This window comes from Botryllus schlosseri, chromosome 1 (assembly GCF_051294905.1).
Source record: "Botryllus schlosseri isolate E-star chromosome 1, Bs_hap1, whole genome shotgun sequence".
Lineage (NCBI taxonomy): Eukaryota > Metazoa > Chordata > Ascidiacea > Stolidobranchia > Styelidae > Botryllus > Botryllus schlosseri.
The window spans coordinates 28,712,492-28,737,089 of record NC_137236.1 but is presented as its reverse complement, the minus strand read 5'-3'; the positions used below and the strand labels follow the sequence as shown (position 1 = coordinate 28,737,089).

The 24,598-nt window shown below is 39.9% G+C and overlaps 1 protein-coding gene and 1 long non-coding RNA gene across 3 annotated transcripts in view; both read left to right on the top strand.

The window, feature by feature from the left end:
• Window positions 1-24,598, top strand: part of LOC145435335 (uncharacterized) — a 200,220-nt gene that overhangs the window by 122,361 nt on the left and 53,261 nt on the right. The gene's annotated exons all lie outside the window — the stretch shown is intronic.
• Window positions 1-24,598, top strand: part of LOC145434861 (uncharacterized) — a 36,062-nt gene that overhangs the window by 10,782 nt on the left and 682 nt on the right. The window contains exons 14-31 of one of the 2 annotated variants that reach the window (XM_080312109.1): window positions 883-983; window positions 1,373-1,474; window positions 2,595-2,699; window positions 3,224-3,281; window positions 4,433-4,521; window positions 5,439-5,559; window positions 7,316-7,381; window positions 11,876-11,964; window positions 12,259-12,380; window positions 13,238-13,278; window positions 14,256-14,287; window positions 14,562-14,592; window positions 15,563-15,636; window positions 20,023-20,142; window positions 22,107-22,268; window positions 22,870-23,013; window positions 23,781-23,867; window positions 23,937-23,977. In XM_080312109.1, coding sequence (XP_080168235.1) covers window positions 883-983; window positions 1,373-1,474; window positions 2,595-2,699; window positions 3,224-3,281; window positions 4,433-4,521; window positions 5,439-5,559; window positions 7,316-7,381; window positions 11,876-11,964; window positions 12,259-12,380; window positions 13,238-13,278; window positions 14,256-14,287; window positions 14,562-14,592; window positions 15,563-15,636; window positions 20,023-20,142; window positions 22,107-22,268; window positions 22,870-23,013; window positions 23,781-23,867; window positions 23,937-23,977 — 1,585 coding nt within the window. The remainder of the gene's footprint in view (window positions 1-882; window positions 984-1,372; window positions 1,475-2,594; window positions 2,700-3,223; window positions 3,282-4,432; window positions 4,522-5,438; window positions 5,560-7,315; window positions 7,382-11,875; window positions 11,965-12,258; window positions 12,381-13,237; window positions 13,279-14,255; window positions 14,288-14,561; window positions 14,593-15,562; window positions 15,637-20,022; window positions 20,143-22,106; window positions 22,269-22,869; window positions 23,014-23,780; window positions 23,868-23,936; window positions 23,978-24,598) is intronic. The other variant, XM_080312116.1, reaches the window with a different exon arrangement.

Here is a 24,598-nt window from a genome sequence, read left to right as displayed (position 1 = left end):
ATAATATTCGGTGATACGTTTGTTGATATCCAATGATTTTCTCAATTCTCAATTAGTTGATGACTATTACACCTGACGAGTGTCAGAGTCAGAAGAATATATACAGGTTTATTTCAATGTGAACGTATAAATTGTATGCTTAAAAGTTTAATTCTCATAAAAATCTGCGCCAAATTGTCATCCTGACTATGCATACGGTGACATTTTCAATGAATACAACCATGCGTGTATCCTGTGAAAAAAGGAGGGTGACTTGGTGTGACTTTCAATACAGATTTGCAATGTCTATACTTTCAATATGGAGTTGTGAGTCATAAAATCAATTACTACACGCATTTGGCGTCTTACCCACTGTTTCAGTGCCTAATTTTACCTAAAAACGGTGTAAAAATTAAAAATTCGCTTATAATTTTTTTCTGTTTATATTTTCAAGACAAATTTCTGTGGAAGTGAGATAGAAACTTGTTGCTTCTGCATCTTTTAAGACCGAAATCAGCTTTCTAGTGTCAGCGGTTATCAATATATAGCGAAATTACCTATTTTTGGCTCATTCTGTGAAATGACACGACCACTAGAGGGTGCACGATATCAAAATTGTTATAGAAATTGATTCAAAATTCAAAATTTTTCACTCCACCCTAAAAATAGAGGGGCTTTGAAAATTTAGCAAGATAGCATCAATTTATGAAGGTTTAAGTACAAGCGGAAATGCCAATAATAATACAGGTATCAGATAAGCTTCCTCCTGTTAACGAAATTGCGCTTATGATGTATAGAAGTTGGCTGTTAGTTAGACTACCATGGCCTAGCCCATATATAATATATATATTATATATATTTATGAAATGATGAAGTCGACTAAACAATGAACATATCTTTCAGAGAACCGTGTTACTTTCAACGGAGATGCTTCGTTCGACGTACGCGAGGCAGAGACACAAACCGTTACGGCGTCCGGCAAAAATCCTGTGAAAACGCTCGAGGTTTGTGGCTTTCGTTTATCGTTAGTTGCTTGTTTTTACGTTGCTAGCGTCACATATACGCTTGATTTGCGGCCAACTGTTTGAAAATATGTTGGATGTTGACAATTTTGCTGTGAAAAGACCCTGAATAGGAATCTTGACATGCTATTGTCTGACATTTGAGTGTGCGACACAATGAAAACGGTAGTAGACGTATACAAATTCTGGATTTTCAAAATGCGCAACCATAAATAGAACTAGACTACTGAACGAAAAGTAACAGACGAAAAAACTGGAGCGGTCTAACAATGAATATAAGCAATAAAACTGCAAAAATAAATATTAAACTATGAGATCAGTGTACCGCTGTGTCATTATGAAACTGTCAAGCGCGCTTTTATCAATCCCAGTGTGAGGCGGAGATGCAGACTGTTTCCGTGGGAATGCGAGAGTCCGATACGCAGACCGGCGATCTCTCTTTTTCTTACACGAATGGCACGGAATTACATGAGGTTAGTGGCTCTGTGTAGATACTTGTTTCTGTATACACAAAAGGAGTTCGTGTACCATCTAAAAATGGTACATTGAACGCTCTTTTATACGAAATTCCATGTTGGTGACGTCATATTTTGTGATACGATTGTTGATGTACAATGTTCTTTCCAATTCTCTACTAGTTACTGACGATTGTCCCTGACGAGTGTCAGCCGAAAACATTCGGGTTCATTTCAATATGAATATACTATTCAATTGTATATTGAAGTTCTCTACCTCCAAGAAGCTCTTCGAATATGTCTATTGTGTTGCGTGAGTGTGATGGTGATTTAATGATATATTTACAACTTCTTAGAGGTACAGAACATCATATACAATTGAATGGATTTATTAGAACACTTGCATAACCCTAGGAGGGAGCAACACCGATTATTCGAAATTTCATGCCGGTGACGTCACATTTTGTGATATGATTGTTTTGCTGATATACAATTTTCTTTCCAATTCTCTACGAGTTGCGCATGATAACCCCTGACAAGTGTCAGCCGAAAATATTCGGGTTCATTTCAATATGAGTATACTATCCAATAATATATTTACATTGATCCAACTATTTTCGACTGACACTCCTCAGGGGTGATCGTGAGCAACTAGTAGAGAATTGGAAATAACTTTGTATATCAACAATAGTATCACAAAATGTGACGTCACCGGCATGAAAATTCGAATAATTTAGGCAAAGATTTAACTTGAACTCAATGCAGTATTTTTAGATTATACACCAATTCTAAAAATAGAACTTTGAGCTTGGGGCATCTGTTCGCATCGATTATTCTAATTTTTGTACAATGCTGTGTCAACTGCGTTTCTTGTTGATGATTTAACTATCGAGGGCAACGGATGTATAATATCAGCACTGGTAAAGATGGTCTCTCAACTGCTCGACTTCGATCAATGCAATTAGAATATGTGCCTATGTCTAGTAATGGCTCGGTGTTTTCTATAATCTAGAAAACCTACTTGATGAATGAGGATACGTACTTTCTGTTGATATACGACTGACAATTTCCTGAACCATCCAACTAGTATGCCGTTGTGATATTTTGGAACTGATACGCTTACGTCTACCTATCGCAGTGCGAGTCGGAGACGCAAACAGTCTCGGTGGAAACGCGAGACTCTGAATCACAGACGATTGACTGCATGCTGTACCTCGCCGCTTATAGCGCAAAGTGTGAAGAGGTTTGTGAATTTTGTTTGTCGGAAGTCGCTTGTTCGTGTCTTCAATATGATGCTTACTAATGGTTACGACCAGACAGACCTTTCCAAACTAGAACTAGAAATTTAAAAATCTGCAACCAACCAAGTAGATTCAATTCTGAAGAAATTTTTTCAATTTTATTTTATCGGGATCAAACCAAACCGACTTTACGCATGAACTTCAATGTGGAACAGGGTTTTCTAGTTGTGGCATCTAGCTTGAGGCGCATTTTCAAAACTCCGCAGGGTTTATTACAACAGCCTTTCAACCCTTTACTGTTTTTGGGCAGGAATGAAACCTTTCATCTGGACACCTGAGCTATGTTAAACATATCGTTATTCTCAGTGAAGCAGTTGTTGTTACTTCACTGAAATCACTGATGCATTTTTCGTTCTGACATTAGCATTGTTTCTTAAATATTGATTTGATCTTCGTAGTGTAAGAAAGTCTGCATTGAAATGGGTTGTTACTGGTTTACTAATCGTCTTGACTGATTGCCGAACAGGTGGAGAAACTGGAAGAAAAACTAAGCGGCATGGATGAAGCTGTTGAACTTGCCCAAGGTACTCTTACATGACGGCTGTATTTGTTTTTGGATTGGCTTGGTAGACTGTGCCACAGAATAAAAATATGCCGGTGTACAATTCGTAAATTGCAATACATGTCATGATTCCGGCATGGTTCATCTTTCAATTCGAGTCTCAAGTTTGCAAAATGTTGATTTGCAATTTGGGTCTAAATTTTGAAAATAATGAGCCATGTTACGATTCAAGCTCGCGTTCAGAAGGACAAGTCATATTGCAATCACAGTCCCTATTGTGATGATACTACTTTTCACACTTTGAAGAGCTTCCTGGAGGTGCACAACTTCAATAGACAATTGAATAGTGCATTCATGTTAAATAAACCCGAATATTTTCTACTGACACTCGTCGGGGGTAATCGTCAGCGAATAGTTAACTGTTGTCAAAACTATAATTGTACGATCCGTGACTCGGAACCTTGCGACTTTGTTTACGTAGGACAGGTTAGGACATTGTATCATGGTTGTAACCACGTCACAAGTCAATCTCACTTTTATAGTTTTGACTCGAGTCAAGTCGAGTCACCATGTACATCATGTGCATATGCGGCTTAGGGCTCTTCAAAAATGACTTTTTTTCTCAAATCGTACTGGCTACTTGAAAAACAATTGTTAGGTTACCTAATTTAACCCTACATACCAAATTTGGTTCAATTCCAACCAGTAGCCGCATTGCTATAGGAGAAGAAAGGTTCTATTTATTATATAAAAATAAGTAACAAAAAATTTGAAAATTTTCTGTTCACCCCATGAAAGTGTTAGGTTGTCTACAGAAACGATGTTCACCAAATTTGGATGAATTCCAACCAGTACAAGCGGAGTTATTGCCGTCGAAAAATTTGGATTTGAATAAAATAGTATTTACGGTGGGCACCGCTATAATAAATAATTGAAGAATTGGTCACCGTAAATACTATTTTATTCATAATCCAAATTTTTCGACGGCGATAACTCCGCTTCCACTGGCTGGAATTGAACCAAATTTGGTGAACATCGTTTCGATTTTTGAAGAGCCCCAATGCGGCTAGATAAGGAAGGTACAGAAATAGCCTTGTAAGGCTGTTCAAGTCTTGCACCACCCCTCCGTTGTGGTTCTTGTTATTGCGCTGACGATCTCCATTCAAATTTAAGCTGAAGTGAGACAACTTAAATGCGATAACCACTCGTTGAAAGTGTCCTATGAAACGAAGAAGCTCGTCATCGAAGCGTGGGAGGATGAGGTGAGGCTGAACGCAACTTGGTTACAACATACACAGTTATGGTTGAACTGTTTATTACTTGTCAGATGTGCTCAAAGCTGGTCAGCGTTTGTGCTCAAGTAGGAGTGACACTGTAAATTTATATTGGAATACAACTAGAATTAGCGATTTACAACAGTACTTCCAGTGTTAGTAGAAATTTAAGGTCATAAAATTACTTTGCTTGACTGACTAATTGGGATGTGCTCAGTGATTTGAGTACTCGAATCTGAATCGAGTATTAATTCTAATGATTTGCGTCGAGGGATGAGAGATTATTTTTGTAGTGCTGAAAATAATATGCTCCTTGTTTTGATTTATATACAAGAATTATAGATTTGTGCAATAAAATTCGTGAGCTTCTTGGAGGTACAGAACTTCAATATACCATTCAATAGTATATTCATATTGAAATGATCCCGAATATTTTCAGCTGACACTCGTCAGGGGTAATCGCGTCTCCCAACGACAGATTTCGCGCCGTTGGGAGGGGCCGTTCACACTTCCATTTGGGTGCCTTGGAGTCGACTTTTATCAAAATACACCAACCCAAACTCCGTCAACAAAAGGAGTTCGTGTATCACCTGAAAATAGTACATTGAACGCTCTCTCGTTTGAAATTTCATGCTGGTGACGTCATATTTTGTGATACGATTCTTGATATACAATGTTCTTTCCAATTCTCTACTAGTTGCTGACGATTACCCCTGACGAGTGTCAGTCGAAAATATTTGTGTTTATTTCAATATGAATACACTATTCAATTGTATGAATAAAATTGGTATGGTCGAATAACTAGCAAGTTATCTTTGTTTTGATGTAGAACTGGTGTTATTTACCTCGGGCATCCCTGCTGATTGCTGACTAACTTTTGTGTTGTGCTTCGATTGGTACGACAGTTGCAGCAGGTCTACGAAAAATGGAATTTGGCGCAAGATGAACTGGCGCAGTTGAGCAGTCGTCAAGATGAATTTGCTAAGCTGAAGAACGGCGCTGAAGCTGAGCTTGCGCGGTTGCACGGTACTAGCCTTACGATTGATATTGTTTTAATAATAATCATATTACTCAAGACTAGGACGACCAAGACGGACATTTCATTGTAACTTTGAATAATAGTAGAGTTACCTACCACATTAAAAATAGCTGGTTCGTGGTACAGAATATAGCTTCCAATACAACATCAATTGTAAAAGAATATTTATTGAACTCGAAGACTTTTCGGGTGCCTCTTATCACGAGTTAACGGCACACTGAAGGGATTTAAACAGAACGGCACACTGAAGGGATTTAAACAGATTTAAAAGCAAAACCAAAAAGGCAAAGTATGACGCAACAATCAAAATACTGACGATGAAATTCGCATTGTACCAATGGCAACAATAACTAACTAGAAGTATACGGACATACGGTACTATAGTAGCAACGCAATTTGTAAATAAACAGTTATGCGCACGAAACAACGCTCACTAATGAGAAATTTGTAGGTTACAGAGGAAATCTTTTTGTCTGCATAAAATAGGCTTGTTCAACTGAATAGGAGTAGACTCCAACACTTTTAAATGAAACAAAGATCTGCCACGCGCACTGACAGTGAACATATTGTCATTATAGTGCTGTGCGCAGGCGAGGTTTTCACTCAGATGCTGACCAATTGACGAAGCATATGCTTGGTAATCGTCATAGCAGTCTTCTGTTTTGGCAGCCAATTTGCACTGACGTGCAAGCTCCGTGCGAGTATTTGCGCATGTTTTTGACCGAATCAATTTGGGGATATGCTGCTTAATACGCTCAAACAATCTTTGAGATGTACGTCCAACATACCTGTGATTAACTCTTGAAAAGAGGCACCCAAAAAGTCTTCGAGTTAAATAAATATTCTTTTACAATGGATGTTGTATTGAAAGTTACAACATTATTGGTATTTCGTCTATCAGTCCTGATACTTGGAAAATAGGGCCAGAAACTGTTAGGATTGGGGAAAATAACTACAGAGTTGAAAGTGGATTGAACTGAAAACTGAACGTTGAACATAATGACTCGGACTCTGACTCGAGTCAAAACACCATGACTCGGACTCGACCCTCTGCTCGCTGACTTGGACTCAGACTTGAAAGTGATTCGACTTGACTCGAGTCAAAATTATAAGAGTGTGATTGGCTTGTGACTCGGAACCTTGCCAAACAACAGCTGGAAAACATGTGTCGTGAGTCGTGCGACCTGTTGTGTGATGTTCTTGCAGCCATTGCTAGGGCCCAGAGTCATCACTACCAACAGTAGCGTAGTCGGGGGGAGAGTTTTGGGGTATTAACCCCTCCCATTTCATGCTCGACAGCCCGTCCTTGACATTCCGATTCTCTCTCCGATATTTCTTAGGTCATTTCTAGTTCAGTCATTCGTACTATCCCTTATTAGTTCGGTATTTGCAAAATATCAAACGTCATCAGTTCTAGTTGCAAGTTTTAGAAGGAGTAGTTCTTGTTCTAGTTTCACATTTTGAAAACCCAATAGTTTGTACAAGTCTGTTCATGTACTTGTTCGTTTTTCTGTGAGCAGATCTGAATTAACATGTTTTGTATTGTTTGGCGCAGGGTTTCAAACTCAGCGCCCCCATAGGCCATATCTTATTATGAATGGGGTAAATCTTCTTGTTTACTGAACTAGTAAAGTAGTTTTATCTACTCGTATTTATCACTCGAGTGTTTTTATTTACATGCTACTTTCACTTAAGCAGGTTTCATGCAGATATACTCAATTTTTCTTGCTTGATCTTTTCAAGTGAAAAGTACTTTTTGGAGGCACTTCGATCGCTTTTACAAGAGAACGCATCGGTGGATTAGCCCAGGTAAGCATACAGTTCAAATACGTCCCTGTGAAAAGCAAATTCATATTTCAAAATGCAAATCATAAGAACCGGGTAAATGGCCCCTGCGGCATGGTAACTGCATATGCCTTCGAAGATTGTGATTATTTATAGTCTGGCAAAATCTTCCGATGAAGCGTCGTTACTGTAATATTGATGAAATGCTGTAGATTCAGGTATACGGTACCTATTCTAGTAAAGTCTGACAAAGTCCCGTAATAAAATGACATGGCTTGGTTGATAATGAAACGTTGTAGGGACAGTTCGGTCTGACAGAGTCTTCCGATAGAACGTTGAGACCAGGACACTTGTAAGACATAAAATTGAAGTCTCCCGATAAAACCTGGCCCCTACAGGACATTATAATTGAGGACATTAAAACCTAGTCTATTAAAGTCTGACAAAGTGCCGGGGATGATGATTAAGCGTTACACCCGAGCTACTCAACTGACAAACCACGGTCTGAATGCGGACATTTTCAATGTCGAATCCCGACATAGTCTGTCTCGGTATTTACTGGTTTCATCTTAACAAAACCAAATTCATTATCGCTGATTTTAAAAAACAAGGTTTGGTGTATTTATTCTCGCTGCGTTTGGCTGTACTCACATCTACTAGCTTATATCCGCGAGTCAATGTTTTCAAATAGATTTTCGCATCTCTATGACCGATGAAAACCTTCACCACTTTAGAACCAAGATTCAAAGAACTAGCAAGAAATAAAAATGCCAATACTACCACCAGCTGTGTCTATTACAGAGAAATAAATCGATTTCCCTTATAGCCTATGTTGCCAATACTGCCTTACCGGATTTTGTATGTAGTTTAACCGCATTACATTTGTTAAATCTTACGCTTTTGTAACTTAACATTTGCTAAGTCATGCTCGGTATGTTGATGAAACGTTCCATGGACACCAAAGCCTATTCTAGTCAGGTCTGACAAAGTTGAATTGTTGTGGCCGCAAGTCCAAGATGATTATGGTACCTTATATATACATTATAAATCAGGGGTCTCAAACTCTAATGTGCTTGCGGACCAATTTTCTAGTTTTTGATGGGGCCGCAGCACCAATAATAATGGTATTCAATGATTTCTAAGTAGGCCTTATTTGACGGGACTTCGTAGACTGGTGTTCCACACGCATCGTGAAAATGTGATTTATTATTCTGAATTCACACCTGGCACGAAAAATCTCATTTATAAATTTTTGAGTAAGATTGTTGTTGTACTTGTATAGTTTGTCGAAATATTTAGGAATAGACACCATGCAAAATACAAATGCATCATGACATCGTAAAAGCGTTTAATTTGACGTGCCACAATTATGTGTAGAATATTTTAGAATTTAATAAAGATTGGAGCAGTACTGCCTGATCACGGTTTCAGGTATACTCCTGATAACTAAGCTATTGATCATGTCATTACCGAAGTCATATCGAATCAGTGTTAGATTTACCTTTGAATATTGGAACATATCAATAACAACTTGAATCTAATGATTAATATGCCATAGTAATAAAAATGTCCGATCGCCGAAGAATCCATTGATGATACAGCTGTAGAGCGTAGCTGTTCTCAACTCGCCACCTTAATTGGCGATAATAACATGCATAAAGAGTCCCGAGCGGACGCGATATGTAACTATAACTATAAGCAACATCATGGGGCAACAGAATGCCAATGGTTGCCATACCGACCTACTTAGGTAGCTAAATACGCAACGCAAGCTACAACATTTTGATATATTACTATTCCCCATAAAAGTTTGATAGTTCGTTGCCTCCGTAGTTGTAAAAAGTCACGGTAGAGATACTGGACAGTAATAAATAATTCAAGTCAGATATATCGCAAAGGCAAGTCGGGCGCCGATTACAGGTACCGGACACTTCGTTTTGTACCTTATATAGAGAGATTCTAGCCCGTCAAATTTTGAATCATAGTCTCCCGCCGTGAAAGATCTTCGCGAATCACCAATCGTCGAGCTGGAGCAGCCACTCATGCTAAGAAGACGGAAAGACGACCAACACTCTCTGCTAAACCCAGTGGCGTGTCACTGAACAATGGTGTTAGGCCGCGGGACCTTTCTCCGAGGACTCGGGTGTCACGCGATAGCCGTTATGGGCCTGAGTATCAAGCTGAGGGCTTCTCAGATCCTTTTGACAGCAAACTGGGCTGCCCCACGTGCATGTCGCTATGTGTGCCGGAGACGCAGAGGCAAAACCTAGACGTCTGGGACACTGCTGACACCCCGCCATTGAGGGTGTTGGGCGCATGTTTGACGACGGTCTTGTGTATTTTTTGTGAATCTCTGTTTTAGTTTTGAATTCTCTTCTTCTTGTGGACTTCTCTTATTGTGAACTTCTGTTCATTTTTAGACTTATCTTCTTTTCAGGAACTTCTTCTTGGAGAACTTTATTATACAATTGTTTATCTGTGGTGACGTAGAGGTCTCAAAGTAGCGGCCTCATCTACTTTCTAGTGCTCAGCTCTGATCTCAACTGGAAACTCCCATACTTTGCGTCTAGGTTTCACCACATTGTGTCGTTGTTTATTGATATTTTGGCACAATACAGTGATAATAAAACTTTGTTGATGCTATGGTGTGCAATTGCAAGGTAGCGGTGGTGATATATCATCGTACTTCTGGCATGGTACAGATTAAGATTCTCAATGAAGGGATCATAGAGTGGTTGGTTTTTCAGATATTTTCCTGACATTGATGATAAAAGATAGCTTGCGGGTATATCAGAAGCACAACAAGGCGTAGGATAATACGTGGAATTACATGCATTTGAAATAGCGAGTGTAATTAGAGCAAATTGGCAAAGGATTCAGGGTAGCGAGTGCTTTGACTCTTGCTAATTTGTCAAATACAGATGTGTTTAAAGCAGCTAATCACGACTAAGTTAGATGTAGCAAATTTCAAGATAATCACTGCAAGTTGAAGTAGAACGGGAGAGTAAGTACTTCTCCAAGAAGTTTGGTCGAGGGGCTGCATACTCATAGTAGTCATTTGGAGGTGGGCTTATTTTGAAATAGGAAGTTGCATCATCATGGCTATCACAAAATGACTAATGACAACGGAAATAGGTGTTCTTCTCAAAAATATTCAGCTCCTGCGATACAGGGGCTTTTTTATTCCGCTGTCATGGCCAATTTACCCGTAAAAGTGATGCAAACCTATCCATAATCTACTTTATAGTATGCAAAATCCATATGTAAAAAGGTAATTGGTTTTGCGTAATAAGAAATATGTGATGCATGCATGCGAAATTGTAGAATTGCTTTATTTCAGATCGGCAACCACAGAATATCGTGAGATTAAGTTTTATTGAAGAACTATTTAGTAAAGCCCTGAATAAAAGAATTAATAGCAAAGAAACCGTGTCATATTACCCGTATCGATCTTTGCTCCACACATTTGTCAACCACGGTAATTTGAGGGATGTGCGATTAACTTAAGGTTTGAAAACCACTCAACTCGAGAGTAGGGCTGAGCCCAGCGATTTGAGTAGTCGAATCCAAATCCAGTATTATTTGCAGTGAGTCGAGCAGTGAGAAATAATGCTATTGAGTACTACAATTTTATACCTCTTACCTCGAAAGATTTTTTTATCAACAAGAATTATTGTATCGATACTTCCTTCCCGTCAATGCCTTGAGAGCTCGATCGCTCATATCACAGCATCCAAAACATACAGCACTAAGGTACCTGCATTTGTAGAAACGGCATTTCTATGACGTTGCTATACATCCCCAACATTTTTGCGAAGCACAATAAATCGATGATCAAAAATACCAAGTTATCTTAGTCCTATAAAACTGGCATTATTTTATTTTTAATCGCATATAAGATTCGTATTTGAACTTTCAAAATCTTCCATACTGTTATGACGACGTAATGAGTGGCATTCAAATACTCAACCTGAAGCCTTATAATCTATTCAGAATCAAATCACCCAGATATTTTATTGCGCCCAGCCGTTCTAGTGACACTGGATTCATTTGCTTTTCAACAGCTCACAAACAATGCACATTACATAGTATAAGTTAACCCGAGTGTATTATAGTTGACCATTCTGCCAGTAAGATACTTTATGTGCACCTGGCTCATTAGACTTACTTGTAATACTATGTATCCATGTCGGCCATTCTTGTATGTTAAGGAAAGAACTCAAAACAATTGATGGATTGGATCAGTTTTAGTGATTAACATACTACTGTTCTGTATCATAAAAAATTGTGATATGCTTAGTGATTAGTCACAAACGATCAGTACAGTTCTTATAATTTTCAGCAGAGATAGGAATGTCTTTGTGATTCTCTGTAAACTGGATGCAATACCAATGTGGTGATTGTTCCGATTCTTAAGCTTGGTAATATCGAGATCTCGCCTAACACTGCTTGTGATGCGTTTCGCTGTCAAGTCCTTGGTCGTGGCCATTGTGCCGATGATCTCTGTTTGAATTTTAGCCGAACCGGAAAAGCAGCAAAGCCAAAACCATTCGTTGAATGCCGAATGTGAAGAGGAGAAATGTGATGCTGCCTACTGGCGGAACTTGGTAAGGCTTCGTGACTGTGCTGATTAATACCTGTATGTTATGGGTTTTAGACTGCCATGTTAAGGAAGATGTGTTTTACATACACATGCATGTCTCGAGCAATTGCATGTTGTTTACATAGCCACATTTAAGTACCATCAACAATGCATTATGGCGAAAAGTGTCAATAAGACATTTATAAAGTGAGAGAAAATCATTTGCAGTGAAGTGTCCCATTAACGCTGGGCATTTTATCCCGTTGTTGAGACATTGATAGTGAGTACACCACAAATTGGTGCGATTGCATTGTTACAGGCAGAAAAGAGTATCAGAACTACAGACGCTTTACGTAGCGACCTGTTGAAAGAACAGGAGAAAGTATTACATTTATCCGGCATCACCGCAAAGCAATTATGCTCTGGGCAGCTGGATACTTGGTGAGTTTGGAATCTGAAGTTCATTCGGTTACTGCTTACGCATAAACTTATTGCTATCGCTATTTCTTGCCCCTACGGTTCTTTTTACAATGTTGGGATTGGTCTTATCCATGGCGAGATTATCTTTTTTCTGTTTTTCACTGAAATGGTTGAATATTGCGAATGATCATCGCAACCCTGTTATCCTTGTACTCTAGTATTCGGCCACTGTTGACTAGCATATTTCTGTCTCGTTGCCGTAAATTCCGGGGAATCACCATGTGCCTCAGCTTTCATAATAGGATATGTTGTAGTTGAAAAAAATCGTGAAGCATTCTCAAATGTGATGAAGGCATTTTTTTATGTGTAGCTAAAAGATTTTTCAGCAAAATAACACTAAAACAGCTGATTTTGGACCTACTCACCCTGTGACACTACTGCTCTATGTGTGCAAGCTTTGATTTTATACAACGGTATTTTCTAGTTGGAAAGAAGTCCTGTAGTGTTGTCAACTACAATAGCATCATATTTTTGTGCAGATCCGAAATACTTTCAATGAAATGACACAAAATATTAATTTTTCGACTGAAAACAGTTGTTTTTGGTGCATTCGCCATACCTTTCTGCACAATGTCGATAAAGAAATTGCCAGCCTTTACCGTTGAAACGCAGCCGTCTCAGTATGGTTGCAGCAGGATTTAAACCTCATACTTATGTTTCTCAAATTTTTCTGGATAAAACACTAGAATATGCTTTTCATAGGGCTTGAAACTGTTGATAGTTGAATATTATGTGTCATACCGGTGAAGAATATCTGTGACAGTTCCACCCTGTGATGCGGAATATTGCCCCTGATTGTAAAAGTGTTCTGCTTACAGGTGGAGCAATCGATTTGACCAGTTTGATTCTCTGAAATCAGGTAATCCTTTTATGTTTACTATGGAGATGTAGTTGACGAGGTGATATTGTGAAATTATACCCAGGTCCATGGTGATTAGTGATGTCCACGCCTATGCTTGGCATGGAAATGGAAAACGTCACGTTTGAGATGTACTCAAAGTTGGATTGAATGTAGTGTGAAACCCGGATAGCTTGATAAAACTATGATGTACCTTTGATTGACATACACAAGATTAGGGCTGGGCTCAATTATTAGAGTAATGTAATCCGAATAGAGCGTTAATTGTAATGAGTCGGGTAGTGAGAATTTATTTGTTCGAGTACTGAGATTATACTACCATTCCCACTACCAACAAGTAGTAGAATTTCAATCTTTTCCTGGTATGGTAGCTGTATATCAAAATACGCCAACCAAGCCTCTGCCGGCAGAAGAAATTCATGTATCATCTAAAAATAGTTATATTGAGCTTAAGCGCTCTCTATGCCCTGATTGTTCGAAATTTCATTCCTATGACGTCATATTTCGTGATACGATTGTTGATGTACAAATGTTCTGTCCAATTCTCTACTAGTTGCTGACGATTACCCCTGACGTGTGTCATCCGATAATATTCGGGTTCATTTCCACATGAATATACTATTCAATTGTAACTGAATTTGGTTTCTAAAATTTTACCTATTGTAGTGTCAATAGTCATTATAATAATAGTCACTATTCGCAAAGATCCGCTTTGAAATTTCAGAAGTAGAAATCTTCGATTACCTTCTAAAAGTATGCGACCCCTAGATCAAATCAACTTTTTTACACTACTTGAACGGTACTTAAGGTGAAATCTATGAGATCACACGTAATTGAGTACCAAGTCTGCTAGCATATGATAGAAGAAACCTGTTGTTCTCAAAGATTTTGACTCAATCACACATTTGAGAAACGTAAATTGTCGGACAGTTAATTGCAGTTTAGCAGTGATTGAACTGCACGACTTCTTGTTACAGTTTGCAGAGTTGATGCGGAATCAAAAATCGCGGTAAGAACCTGCTGTATCTCTTTCTATATATGGCTAGTATTAATGTGATGTTTTCGTTTGAAACACCATTCCTGTGTGATTTACCTTACCTTTTGGCAATGGTAGTGCTGTTTGGAGTGCTGTGCCTACTCCTTGCTCCATACCTTCTGCCAGGATATGCTGTTATTCACAGGGACTTGAAAAACTCGATATCTTCTTCGATTCTATATTATGTTCTCTTACATGCCAATACCGGGATATTATTTTCGTACTGACTTTGACATTTGTTATTTAGATATCGTTGAAGTCACAATCTCGTCTTGTCGGTGAGTGACATTATTGTGTTTAATATTTGATCAGATAACAAACTGGCACCTGCCCATGAGTTTTAGATGTTTGTTAGCGTGGTTGAACCAAAAATTGACGTTGCAATAAATGAGAGAAAGAGAATCTTTATTCGTATACATTACATATCAACATTACACTACAAAAATGTAACAGTGAAATCCGACATGCAAGGTAGACGGGAGGCTCGATTTGACAAAGTCTTCAGAGCCGAGCCACCCAGCACAGGAGCAATTTTCACAGCCGATAACTAAAAATAAAATTTACGAACGAAAAGAAAAACATGGACCAATTGGAAATTCAATGCAAATACAATTTAGCGGTAGTTAGAGATAAGAGAATGCAAACATTGTTTTTTAAAAGCGCAAGAGTCTAAATCCCAGAGAGTAGATGGCAGCTTATTCCAAACATTAACACCATTAAAACTGATTGAATTTTGTACAAGACTGGTAGAGTGGTGTTGCACAGACAGAGACAAGTTGGAAGAAATCCGGTATGATGTTGGTGGGTATCTGAAGGCATCTTGAACAGATTGTCAAAATATAGTGTCAGTTCACCCTGATGATAGCTATGCATAAATTTCATTACCTCAAATTTGAAAATGTCATATACTTTCAATTTGAAATTTGATCATGTGCAACTTTGCATTTATTCATAGGTTAAATACCGCAATAAATGACCAAACTAAAATACAAAAAACAGCTGCATCGACTAGCCTAATCCCTATCACTCCAACAACTCACAAGACGTGTGTGCTAATACATACGTGCGGACACAATGTGGTACATCAACGGTACTAAGCTGGGATATGTGCGTATATTTTTATCAAAAAGTAGGCCTACCGTTTTGATGAAAGAAGAATGGTCAGATGAGCTTTCGAAGTATTCATATTCAATTCGCTTCTGTCGTAGCTGCAGTCAATTTATCATCATCAAATATGTCTATTTCCAGAATCACTCTGTCTTATGAGTTCGCACGGAACTAATTTCGACCAGTTTCACAGAGGGAATGTACAAGATTTCGAGGTAGGCGCAGTCCTGTGTGAATCAGAATGTGTAGCATAGAACAGTGGTTCTCGACCGCCGGTCCGCAACGACTTTCCAGCCGGTCCGCGAGGTATTTTGCAATTTTATAATAAAATTTCAAGATGCAATATGTTGAAGGCTTGACCGTTGATAAAATAAAATAACTCTCAAATATCAAATTTTAAACTCATTCAGAACGTCGTGAAGTAACATAGTATAGCTCTGAGAGCATGTTCGATTTGACCTGAAGTTCAATCCGTGTCATTTTACGAAATATGAGCGGCAAGGACTAATACGAGCTGACTCACAAATCCGCGCAGTTTGCTCGATCATTCGTTTTCTCTTCATTCCTTTTGTGAAGGGACGCACCATCACGTAATGAAGTTCAGGCTAACATAGGAATCCGGAAAGTGTGCGATAAGCTCACCAGTGGGATAACTTTGGCCGAAAATGACTTCCCTTTATTGACCGATAACTTCGATATATATATATGTACATTTGTCCATAGGCTCCATAATGGCTGGTACCTAATCTCACTGTCCTGGCCATCTGTGCTCCATAGCACAAATGACAAAGCCCAGAGTAAAATTATTTGCCGATGAAGAAACACTAATTGGGAATAGTGTGCGTACTTTGGTTTAGTACGCTTGGGTGATTTCAATGTCTAGTCACAAGATAACAGACAGTAAGGTGACGAAATATTGACGTGCAATAAAGTAATTATTCCAACAGACCCACCCGAATATGTTTAATTATTATCTATTACGTGCCCTAAATTTTCCAACACGACACCTCAATCAACTCTAGCAGAAAGTCTGATAATTATGATAGTCTACAAATTTACAGCAATATATATGCAATCAACAATTTGTTGACTGATTCAGCCATGAATTGCCTATTGAAAACTATCTGCCTATGCTCAGTAAATTGAATGCGTTCGAAGTCCTGGCGGAAACAACCAACCAACTGTGGGGTCTGGGGGTGATGCCCCCTAGCTAAAAGTTTGGTTTATTGCTTTGTGGGGCCGAAGACTGCCGATTTTGGGCAATTAGGCTGACGATCGGCCCTAATTCTGTGGATGGCCAGGTATAGCTGTAGTCAGGTGTTTTCGTGCGGCGCATTTAGCCTATTCATAGTAGGGATCGTATGAACCTCTGATAGGTTCAATTTCGTGTGAACGGGAACCTTTTTGAAAAGTTCTGTGTGAACGCAATCATGTACCTATGACGTTATGTGACGTCAAATTGCAAATTCCAACCTTACATATTTCAGTGAAGTGATATAATAATGTGCAGCGACGACTGAGGCCACATAATGCCACAATGCTGAAGTTTTGAAGTACATGCTGACAGCGCAAAAGACTGTAAAAGACTCTCGGCGCTAGCACGTTTATTTTGGCAGGGCAATTTTACCTCGACTCAGCAGACCCACTACGGTATAATCAAATGAATGCCACAATAAACTGAACATCTTTATTTACGATCAAACCCCTCAAAATGTGTCTCTCTAGCATTATATACTTGCATAAAACAGTTTCATACTTCACGTTTTGAGTTGATTTCAATTTTTGAAACATCACCGGTCCGCCGAATATTTTTTGGAATTTTACCGATCCGCGAGGTAAAAAAGGTTGAGAACCACTGGCATAGAATATGCCAATGTTCAGAGATTGTTTCGTGGTTTAGTGCTAGCATATCTGTTTTCCCTTGACTAGTCATAGCGTGTAACCTCTGCTCATACGAGTGGTTTCGTGCTGGAAATTTACAGACGTTCTCTGAGTACTAGAAATTGGAAGCTGATTCATTACTAGGGCTGAGCACAATGATGTGAGTACTCTAATCGGAATCGACTATTAATTCTATTGCGAGTCAAGTAGTGAGAGGTGGTTTTTCAGGTGCTGTAATCACGCGCTCCTTGCCCCTAAGAGTTTATATAACCACGAAAGTTATAGGTCCGATAGTGTTCTCCACCGTGGAAGCCTTGAATCCAGGATTAGCCTTATCGCCGCATGCAAAACATACAGCATAAAGCTACTGAGGTTGGTGAACAAATATATATTTGTCTCTGACATATCTGTGAAGTCGTGATCAACTCACAGCATTGTGACAAGTGCAATGAAATAGGCATGGTCGAAAAAATACCTCTAACGTGGTGTAGAACTGGCGGTATATACTCCTTGTGGTATACCATAAAAGATGTATATACAAAATTCTCACCTGCCTGGTAGTTATGAAATGGCGTTATGTATTTTGTCCTTGATGTTTTTTGCGGCATATACACCGACTCATGGTATGTATACACTATATACACACAATCTGTGCATATGAGTACTAGGGTTGTCCATAATTTGGAAAATCTTACAAATCCTCGGTTGTAATGTCTTATTCGATAGATTATTGATAAAAAACGACACTGAGCCTGAAAGAAGCTCACAGAAAGGCCGTTAAGATTTCGTGCAAAGCGTTTGAAAGTAGCTGCCGAAGAATGGGCGTGCCACCGACCATAGAACGGTGAGAAGACTAGTAATCAAGAAACCACGGCTCTTGATTGGATAATCGGCTATGCTTCAATGACCACGTCAGCAGCAGCTTGCTGATAAGGTGAACAAGGAGTCTGCTACTGGCGGCGATTCTGAAAGCGCATTGTATGTAGGTTGACAGATAATGATTTAGGATTGATTCAAGGTATCTTGAGGTACGAAATACATGATGTACAAACAACAGCTGCTTCACAAAAACGTCTAAAGCATGACCGCTTCATTGTGAAGGAAACCGCTGTAGCCTATATGCCTTGTTTTCAACGAGGGAAAGCATAGGCGCTTATGCAAGTGGCGACGGATTCCTAGTTTCAGAAATAATATATCATTATTGAATACAAAGATAAAGCTTAACAATGACACTATAAGTTAGGTGATCTGATTGGGCTCAGGTTCCAGTACATAGTTAAAGTTTTGATTGCTCTAGCGATCGGCTGAATCAGACGGGTCACGCTTAGCACTCAGTCAGATGTTGCAGCAATTGTATTCACTTGCAAATGTTGTCAGAGTCCCTAGATGATGTCGCAGAAACGAGGTTTAAATGCTAAGCACATAATCCTGCTGGATATGATATGCAAACTATGCTTACTAATCACTTGCAGCAGAAAGGGGTGTAAAGGTAACAAACACCCCTTTTCTGCGCGATTATTAAGGAATTTGACATATCATATCCAGCATATTATGTGCTTACTTTTACGTCTCTTTTCTGCGTCATCATCAAGGACTCTGACAACACTTGCAAGTGAATACAGTTTGATGCAAGCATCTGACAAGTGCCAAGCGTGACCCGCTGATTCAGCCGACCCTTAGAGCTTTCAAAACTTCAACTATGTACTACAACCTGAGCCCAATGAGATCACACAAACTATAGTGTCATTGTTAAGCTTTATCTTTGTATTCAATAATTATATATTATTTCTAAAACTGGGAATCCGTCGCCACTTGCATAAGCGCCTCTGCTTTCCCTCGTTGAAAACAAGGCATATAGGCTGCGGCGGTTTCTTTCACAATAAAGCAGTCATGCTTTAGACGTTTTTGTGAAGCAGCTGTTGTTTGTTCATTATGTATTTCGTACCTCAACATACCCTTAATCAATCCTAAATCATTATCTGTCAACCTGCATACAATGCGCTTTCAGAATCGCCGCCAGTAGCAGACTCCTTGTTCACCTAATCAGCAAGCTGCTGCTGACGTGGTCATTGAAGCATAGCCGATTATCCAATCAAGAGCCGTGGTTTCTTGATTACTAGTCTTCTCGCCGTTCTATGGTCGGTGGCACGCCCATTCTTCGGCAGCTACTTTCAAACGCTTTGCACGAAATGTTAACGGCCTTTCTGTGAGCTTCTTTCAGGCTCAGTGTCGTTTTTTATCAATAATCTATCGAATAAGACATTACAACCGAGGATTTGTAAGATTTTCCAAATTATGGACAACCCTAATGAGTACTACAAGTGCATGATGTGCATATGCTGCTGGACAAGGAAGGTGCATATATTACCTTGTAAGGCTTTTCAAGTCTTGCACCACCTCTCCATGCTATCCTGGTAATGGCGATCGCCAAGCGGGAAAGGCATGGATACCAGTGTTACTAATCAGGTCTTTGGTCTGACCCGGCAGGAGATTGAACCCACGACCTACCGATCAAGAAGCCGGACGCTTCACCGTTACGCTATCTTATCCTAAGTATTACTCGAATAGACTCAAAGCCAAATACTCAATTTTGAATCGAATCACTCGTGTACTAAATTTGGTCCACGCCTAGTCTTAGCCTTTCGAAATTATGTGAATTCTACGACGATTTGGTCGCAAAATTTGTAAGTCCATGATATTCGGACGTTCCGTTGATATAGAACCTTGGTGGGACTGCCCGTGAGATTTCTCATTTTTGTGATGTTGACGCTGGCTCGTACTCGGCACGTTGGAAGATTGTCAACGTATGTCGCGATTTGGTCGCTGAATCTTTCGCAGCGGTACGTATCGCTTGTGCGTGGTGTGGAAATACTTGACGTCGGGCACATTGCATTTGTTTGCACCGAAATAGCACTTCTGCCTGGTCCATGGCCGTATCAGCATGTGACATCTGTGAATGTGGGTTTTTTGGGTCAGGGTTAGGGTAGGGGTAACTGTTGGGTCACATGCTCAACTGTTGATTTTCATCACGGCGCATGGTCAAATGTCCAGTGCTCAGTATGGTTGTTCAGATCTGAAAAATTGTTAAGAAACTTCTGAGCTACCCTGTTCATGCTAATGTTTGAGTGTCGCATGCTCAACTGTCGTCTTCATAGTGTCGCATGCTCACTAGGGTTGTTCAGAGTTGAATAATTGTCACGAAACTTTGGTGATACCCTGCTAACGCTCATGCTCGAGTGCCACATGCGCAGTCGTAGTTTTTGATTGTGTCGCATACTCACTAGGGTTGTTCAGATATAAAAAATGGTCAGGAAACTTTGGTACTGCCCTGCTCACGCCCGTGCTCAAGTGGCGCATGCTCCACTGTCGTTTTTCATTGTGTCGCATGCTCACTAAGGTTATTCGGATTAGAAAAATGGCCGGGAAACTTCAAATGATGGTCTAGTGCAGAGTTTCCTAAGCTTTTTTTACACAAAACCTCTTTGACCAATATAATACAGGTGTCAAACCCACCCCTACGACCTATCATCAACAAAAAGTTGTTTTATTTATGCTTATGACGTTTATAGGTTGATATAATTCATGGGCAGCACCCTACATGCGATTTCAAAGTCACAATCCTATATGAACCTCACGACAGACACTATCAAGGAATGAGATGGTGCTAGCAAATCTCCCTTAAAATAGTAGGCATTACTTCATTGTGATGCAATAAGTTCTTGAAATTTTGTCATATTTGTACAGGCGTTTATAAGTGTGCATACAATAAGCCTCACCGACTCTGGATTCTGTCTGTTATGATTGATTGGTTAAAGAACTCAATATTTCATGCCAACAAACAACTATTATGAGCGTTGGTGACGATCCCGGTACCAGTAGATCACACAACACAGGGTATAAATACAAAGTAAGGCACACTAGGAAATGATGATCGGCACTACTGGCCCTATAGTCCTGTACCAGGGCTGGCCAACCTTTTTGGCCGAAGGGCCACATTCGATTGACAAACTATTATGCGGGCCACTAACCGCGCGAGGCGCGAATATTTTTCTAAGTTCATAGGTCAATAATATTGTCACTTAACTATATATTGCGTGCCCGCTGTATATCGCTGGGCGCAGTTTGCAAGGACTGGACTATTCGCCGCCTGGACATATCGACATCGAAAGTTTCGACCAACATGCATCGGTCATTTCGTGCCTAGGTTTCACCGTCGGGCGTCGACGGTCTTTCTGCTAGCGCAAACGTAATGTCGCATATGTTGAACGACACTTTGTCTCGTAATCGCGAATATAATTACACTCAATCTGATACATTAGGCATTCTTTCATTTTCACAAAGGGGTAACAACATTTAAAGCAAGAAATCGAGTGACAACATGTTGCGCGAAACGTGAAGAAAATTTTTACTTTTGATAAATCGATCTCAAATTATTCTGCTTTATCGTAGTGTACGATGATCTACCAAAATGTGACTGGCTCATGGATCTGCTAATGCGCCGGAACTGATATTTTGATCATCACATCTCAAGTGTTGCGGCAAGACTAAGCAAATTTTTGATTGGCCTTGCAAGTTCACAATCAGTGCAATCCATTTTGTATTATATTACTAATTTCGGAAATTACCTCGCGGGCCACTCGAAACCTTCTCGTGGGCCACATGTGGCCCGCGGGCCACGGGTAGGCCGGCCCTGTCTTATACAAACAAGAGTCAAATGAGGCCAAAGTAAATGCACGAACATAAATTATTTCCTACGTACTTCAAGCCGCACTCAAGACACTACTAGCTCACATTTAATTTCCAGAACTTCCGTGGCGTGCTGCAGGCCATCAAGGAACCGGGCCACGGCTCTCAGGAGGCCGTGAAAATGTGGGAGAGCGCGCTGTCGCTGTCCTTCAAGCTGCGGGACGCGGAAAAATGCGTAGGAGCCGCGGGGCAGGAAAGCAAGTCGCGAGACCTGGTCAAGGTACGCCGGTGGATTCGAGATTAGAGCTTGGTCGATAACTGACCCTGCCCTCTTTCTCGAACCTACTTTGTGGCTTTGTGAGATGAATGCGCCGCACACCCGAAATCAGACTGAGCATAATGATTTGAGTATTCTGATGATTTGAGTCGGGTAGCGAGAGAAGTTTTGAGTCGAGTACTGAAATTATGCATTCCTTGCCAGTAAGAGTTTATTTTTCCACAAAAATTAGAGCTTCTATGCCATTTTCCACTGTAAAAACCTTGAAACATCAATTGGTCGCATCGTAGCATATGAAGCATGTCGTGATCAACCCACGCCATTGTCACCAAATGCAATGAAATGGCACGATCAAAAAGATACCACAATAATCTTATTGTGATGTAGCATTTTTCTCGCCTGTTTACCAGAGATTAACAGATTTAATATCATATCATGTCAAAACCCGAGTTTTGGATTTCGACATGGTATGATATTCAATCGGAACAGTCGTATGTAAATTGAAAAAAATTGAAAATTTTGTGTCCAACGCCAAATTCAAATACAACCGAAACCATTGAAGCCATTTTTGAAATCCTTATTGGTTTTAATCTGTGCCGTTTAGACTCTGACGAATGAGAGCGAATCTTGGGAGAAGAAATGCACGGACGCGAAATGGAAGCTTCGGCAAATTTTCTTTATCGCGATGAAATGCTCATGCTCCGCCTGTGAGAAGATACTAGACGTCATCGGTGGCGGTGGCTCCCAGGTACAGTGAGTTGTTGTGATACTATATTGCTTGCTCTTTTCTTTTTTTGTGTGCTCTTTTGGCGACATGGGGGCCGAGGCAGGGTTGTAATGAGTCCGCATGAGTCACACCAAGTCATATGACTCGAGACTCAGACGGCCAAGACTGACATTTCATTGTAATTTTGAAGAGAAGTGAAGTACCCACACTCTTCGGATTTCGTCTATTGGTACTGGTACTTGAAAATGCGACCAGAAACTGCTAAAAGTGAGGAAAATTGGCATAATTTAAATGCGAAGTATTCGATATGACCAAACAGAGTTATAAAATGTGGGTTTCACAAGACTTTAACTGGAAACTGAGCGGTCAACACTATGACTTGGTCTCGGACTCAAGTCATATTACCATGACTCGGACTCGACCCTCTGCTCAATGACTTGGACACGGACTTGACCCGGTGGTTAAGTGACAATGACTCGACTTGACTTGAGTCAAAACTATAAAAGTCTGATTGACTTGTGACTCGGCGCCATGTGACTTGGTTACAACCCTGAGACGAGGAGCCGAGAATAATCTCCGACGCACGGCACTACGCTATCTCGTTACAATGAAATACCTGTCTCGAGTCATGTGCAATCACTCGAGTAGTAGCCGGGTCAATACACAAATTAACTCTAGTTGAGTCTTTTCCGAATTCCGAATTTTTAGATAATGACTCGAGTCATTACAACCCTGAATCCCGATTCTTGCATTTTCATCAGTTTGCTACATTTTTTCCTTACACCTAGACGAAACCTAACTCGGAACATTCAGCCGATTCGACAGATGATTCACCTGTTTGCGCAGACCCAGTCCCGGTATGTTACCACTGTGAAGTAAGTCGGTGATGATACCAAGCATGCCATGACACATTCATTCATTCATTCGTTTGTTTCTCTTTGCAGAGAGGTGGCGTGATGAAATTGTTCGACTTGTTTGGAGCAGGGTAAGGTTGCTAGACGTGCTCTGAATCAACTATTAATTCTTTTGAGTGGCGTCGAGTAGTAAAATTATTTAATCAATTTAATGAGTAAAATTATGATGACAACTGGGCAAAATTGCACCTATTCTACAAACACTACACATTTTTGATTGTTTTGTGTTAGTTAAGATGCATCTGCTAATTTCGGAAGTTGCCACCTCTGATTAACTTCTCAAAAGTATGCGGATAGTCGACAGTTCATTATTGATTGATGCTACATGGATCGTCATTGTTTCACTTTCACCATAATCACACATCTTCTATTAAAATGAACAAAGTACTGTTTTTGTGTCGTAACCTAACGGTAGGAATTGCGAGTCTGTGTCTGGATTACGCGGAGATGTGCATGGTTGTAACCAAGTCACAACGTCCCGAGTCGCCAGTCAATCTCGCTTTTGTAGTTTTGACTGGTGTCGAGTCATTTTCAATTCGCCACCGAGTCAAGTCCGAGGCCAAGTTTTTTGTGTTCACTGTTCGGTTTTTAGTTCAATTCGGTTCAAACCACTTTTTTTCAACTCTGCTCGATTGATATACAATGGCTGGCATTCATAATATCGTAATTTGACTATGACCCGAGTACAAGTT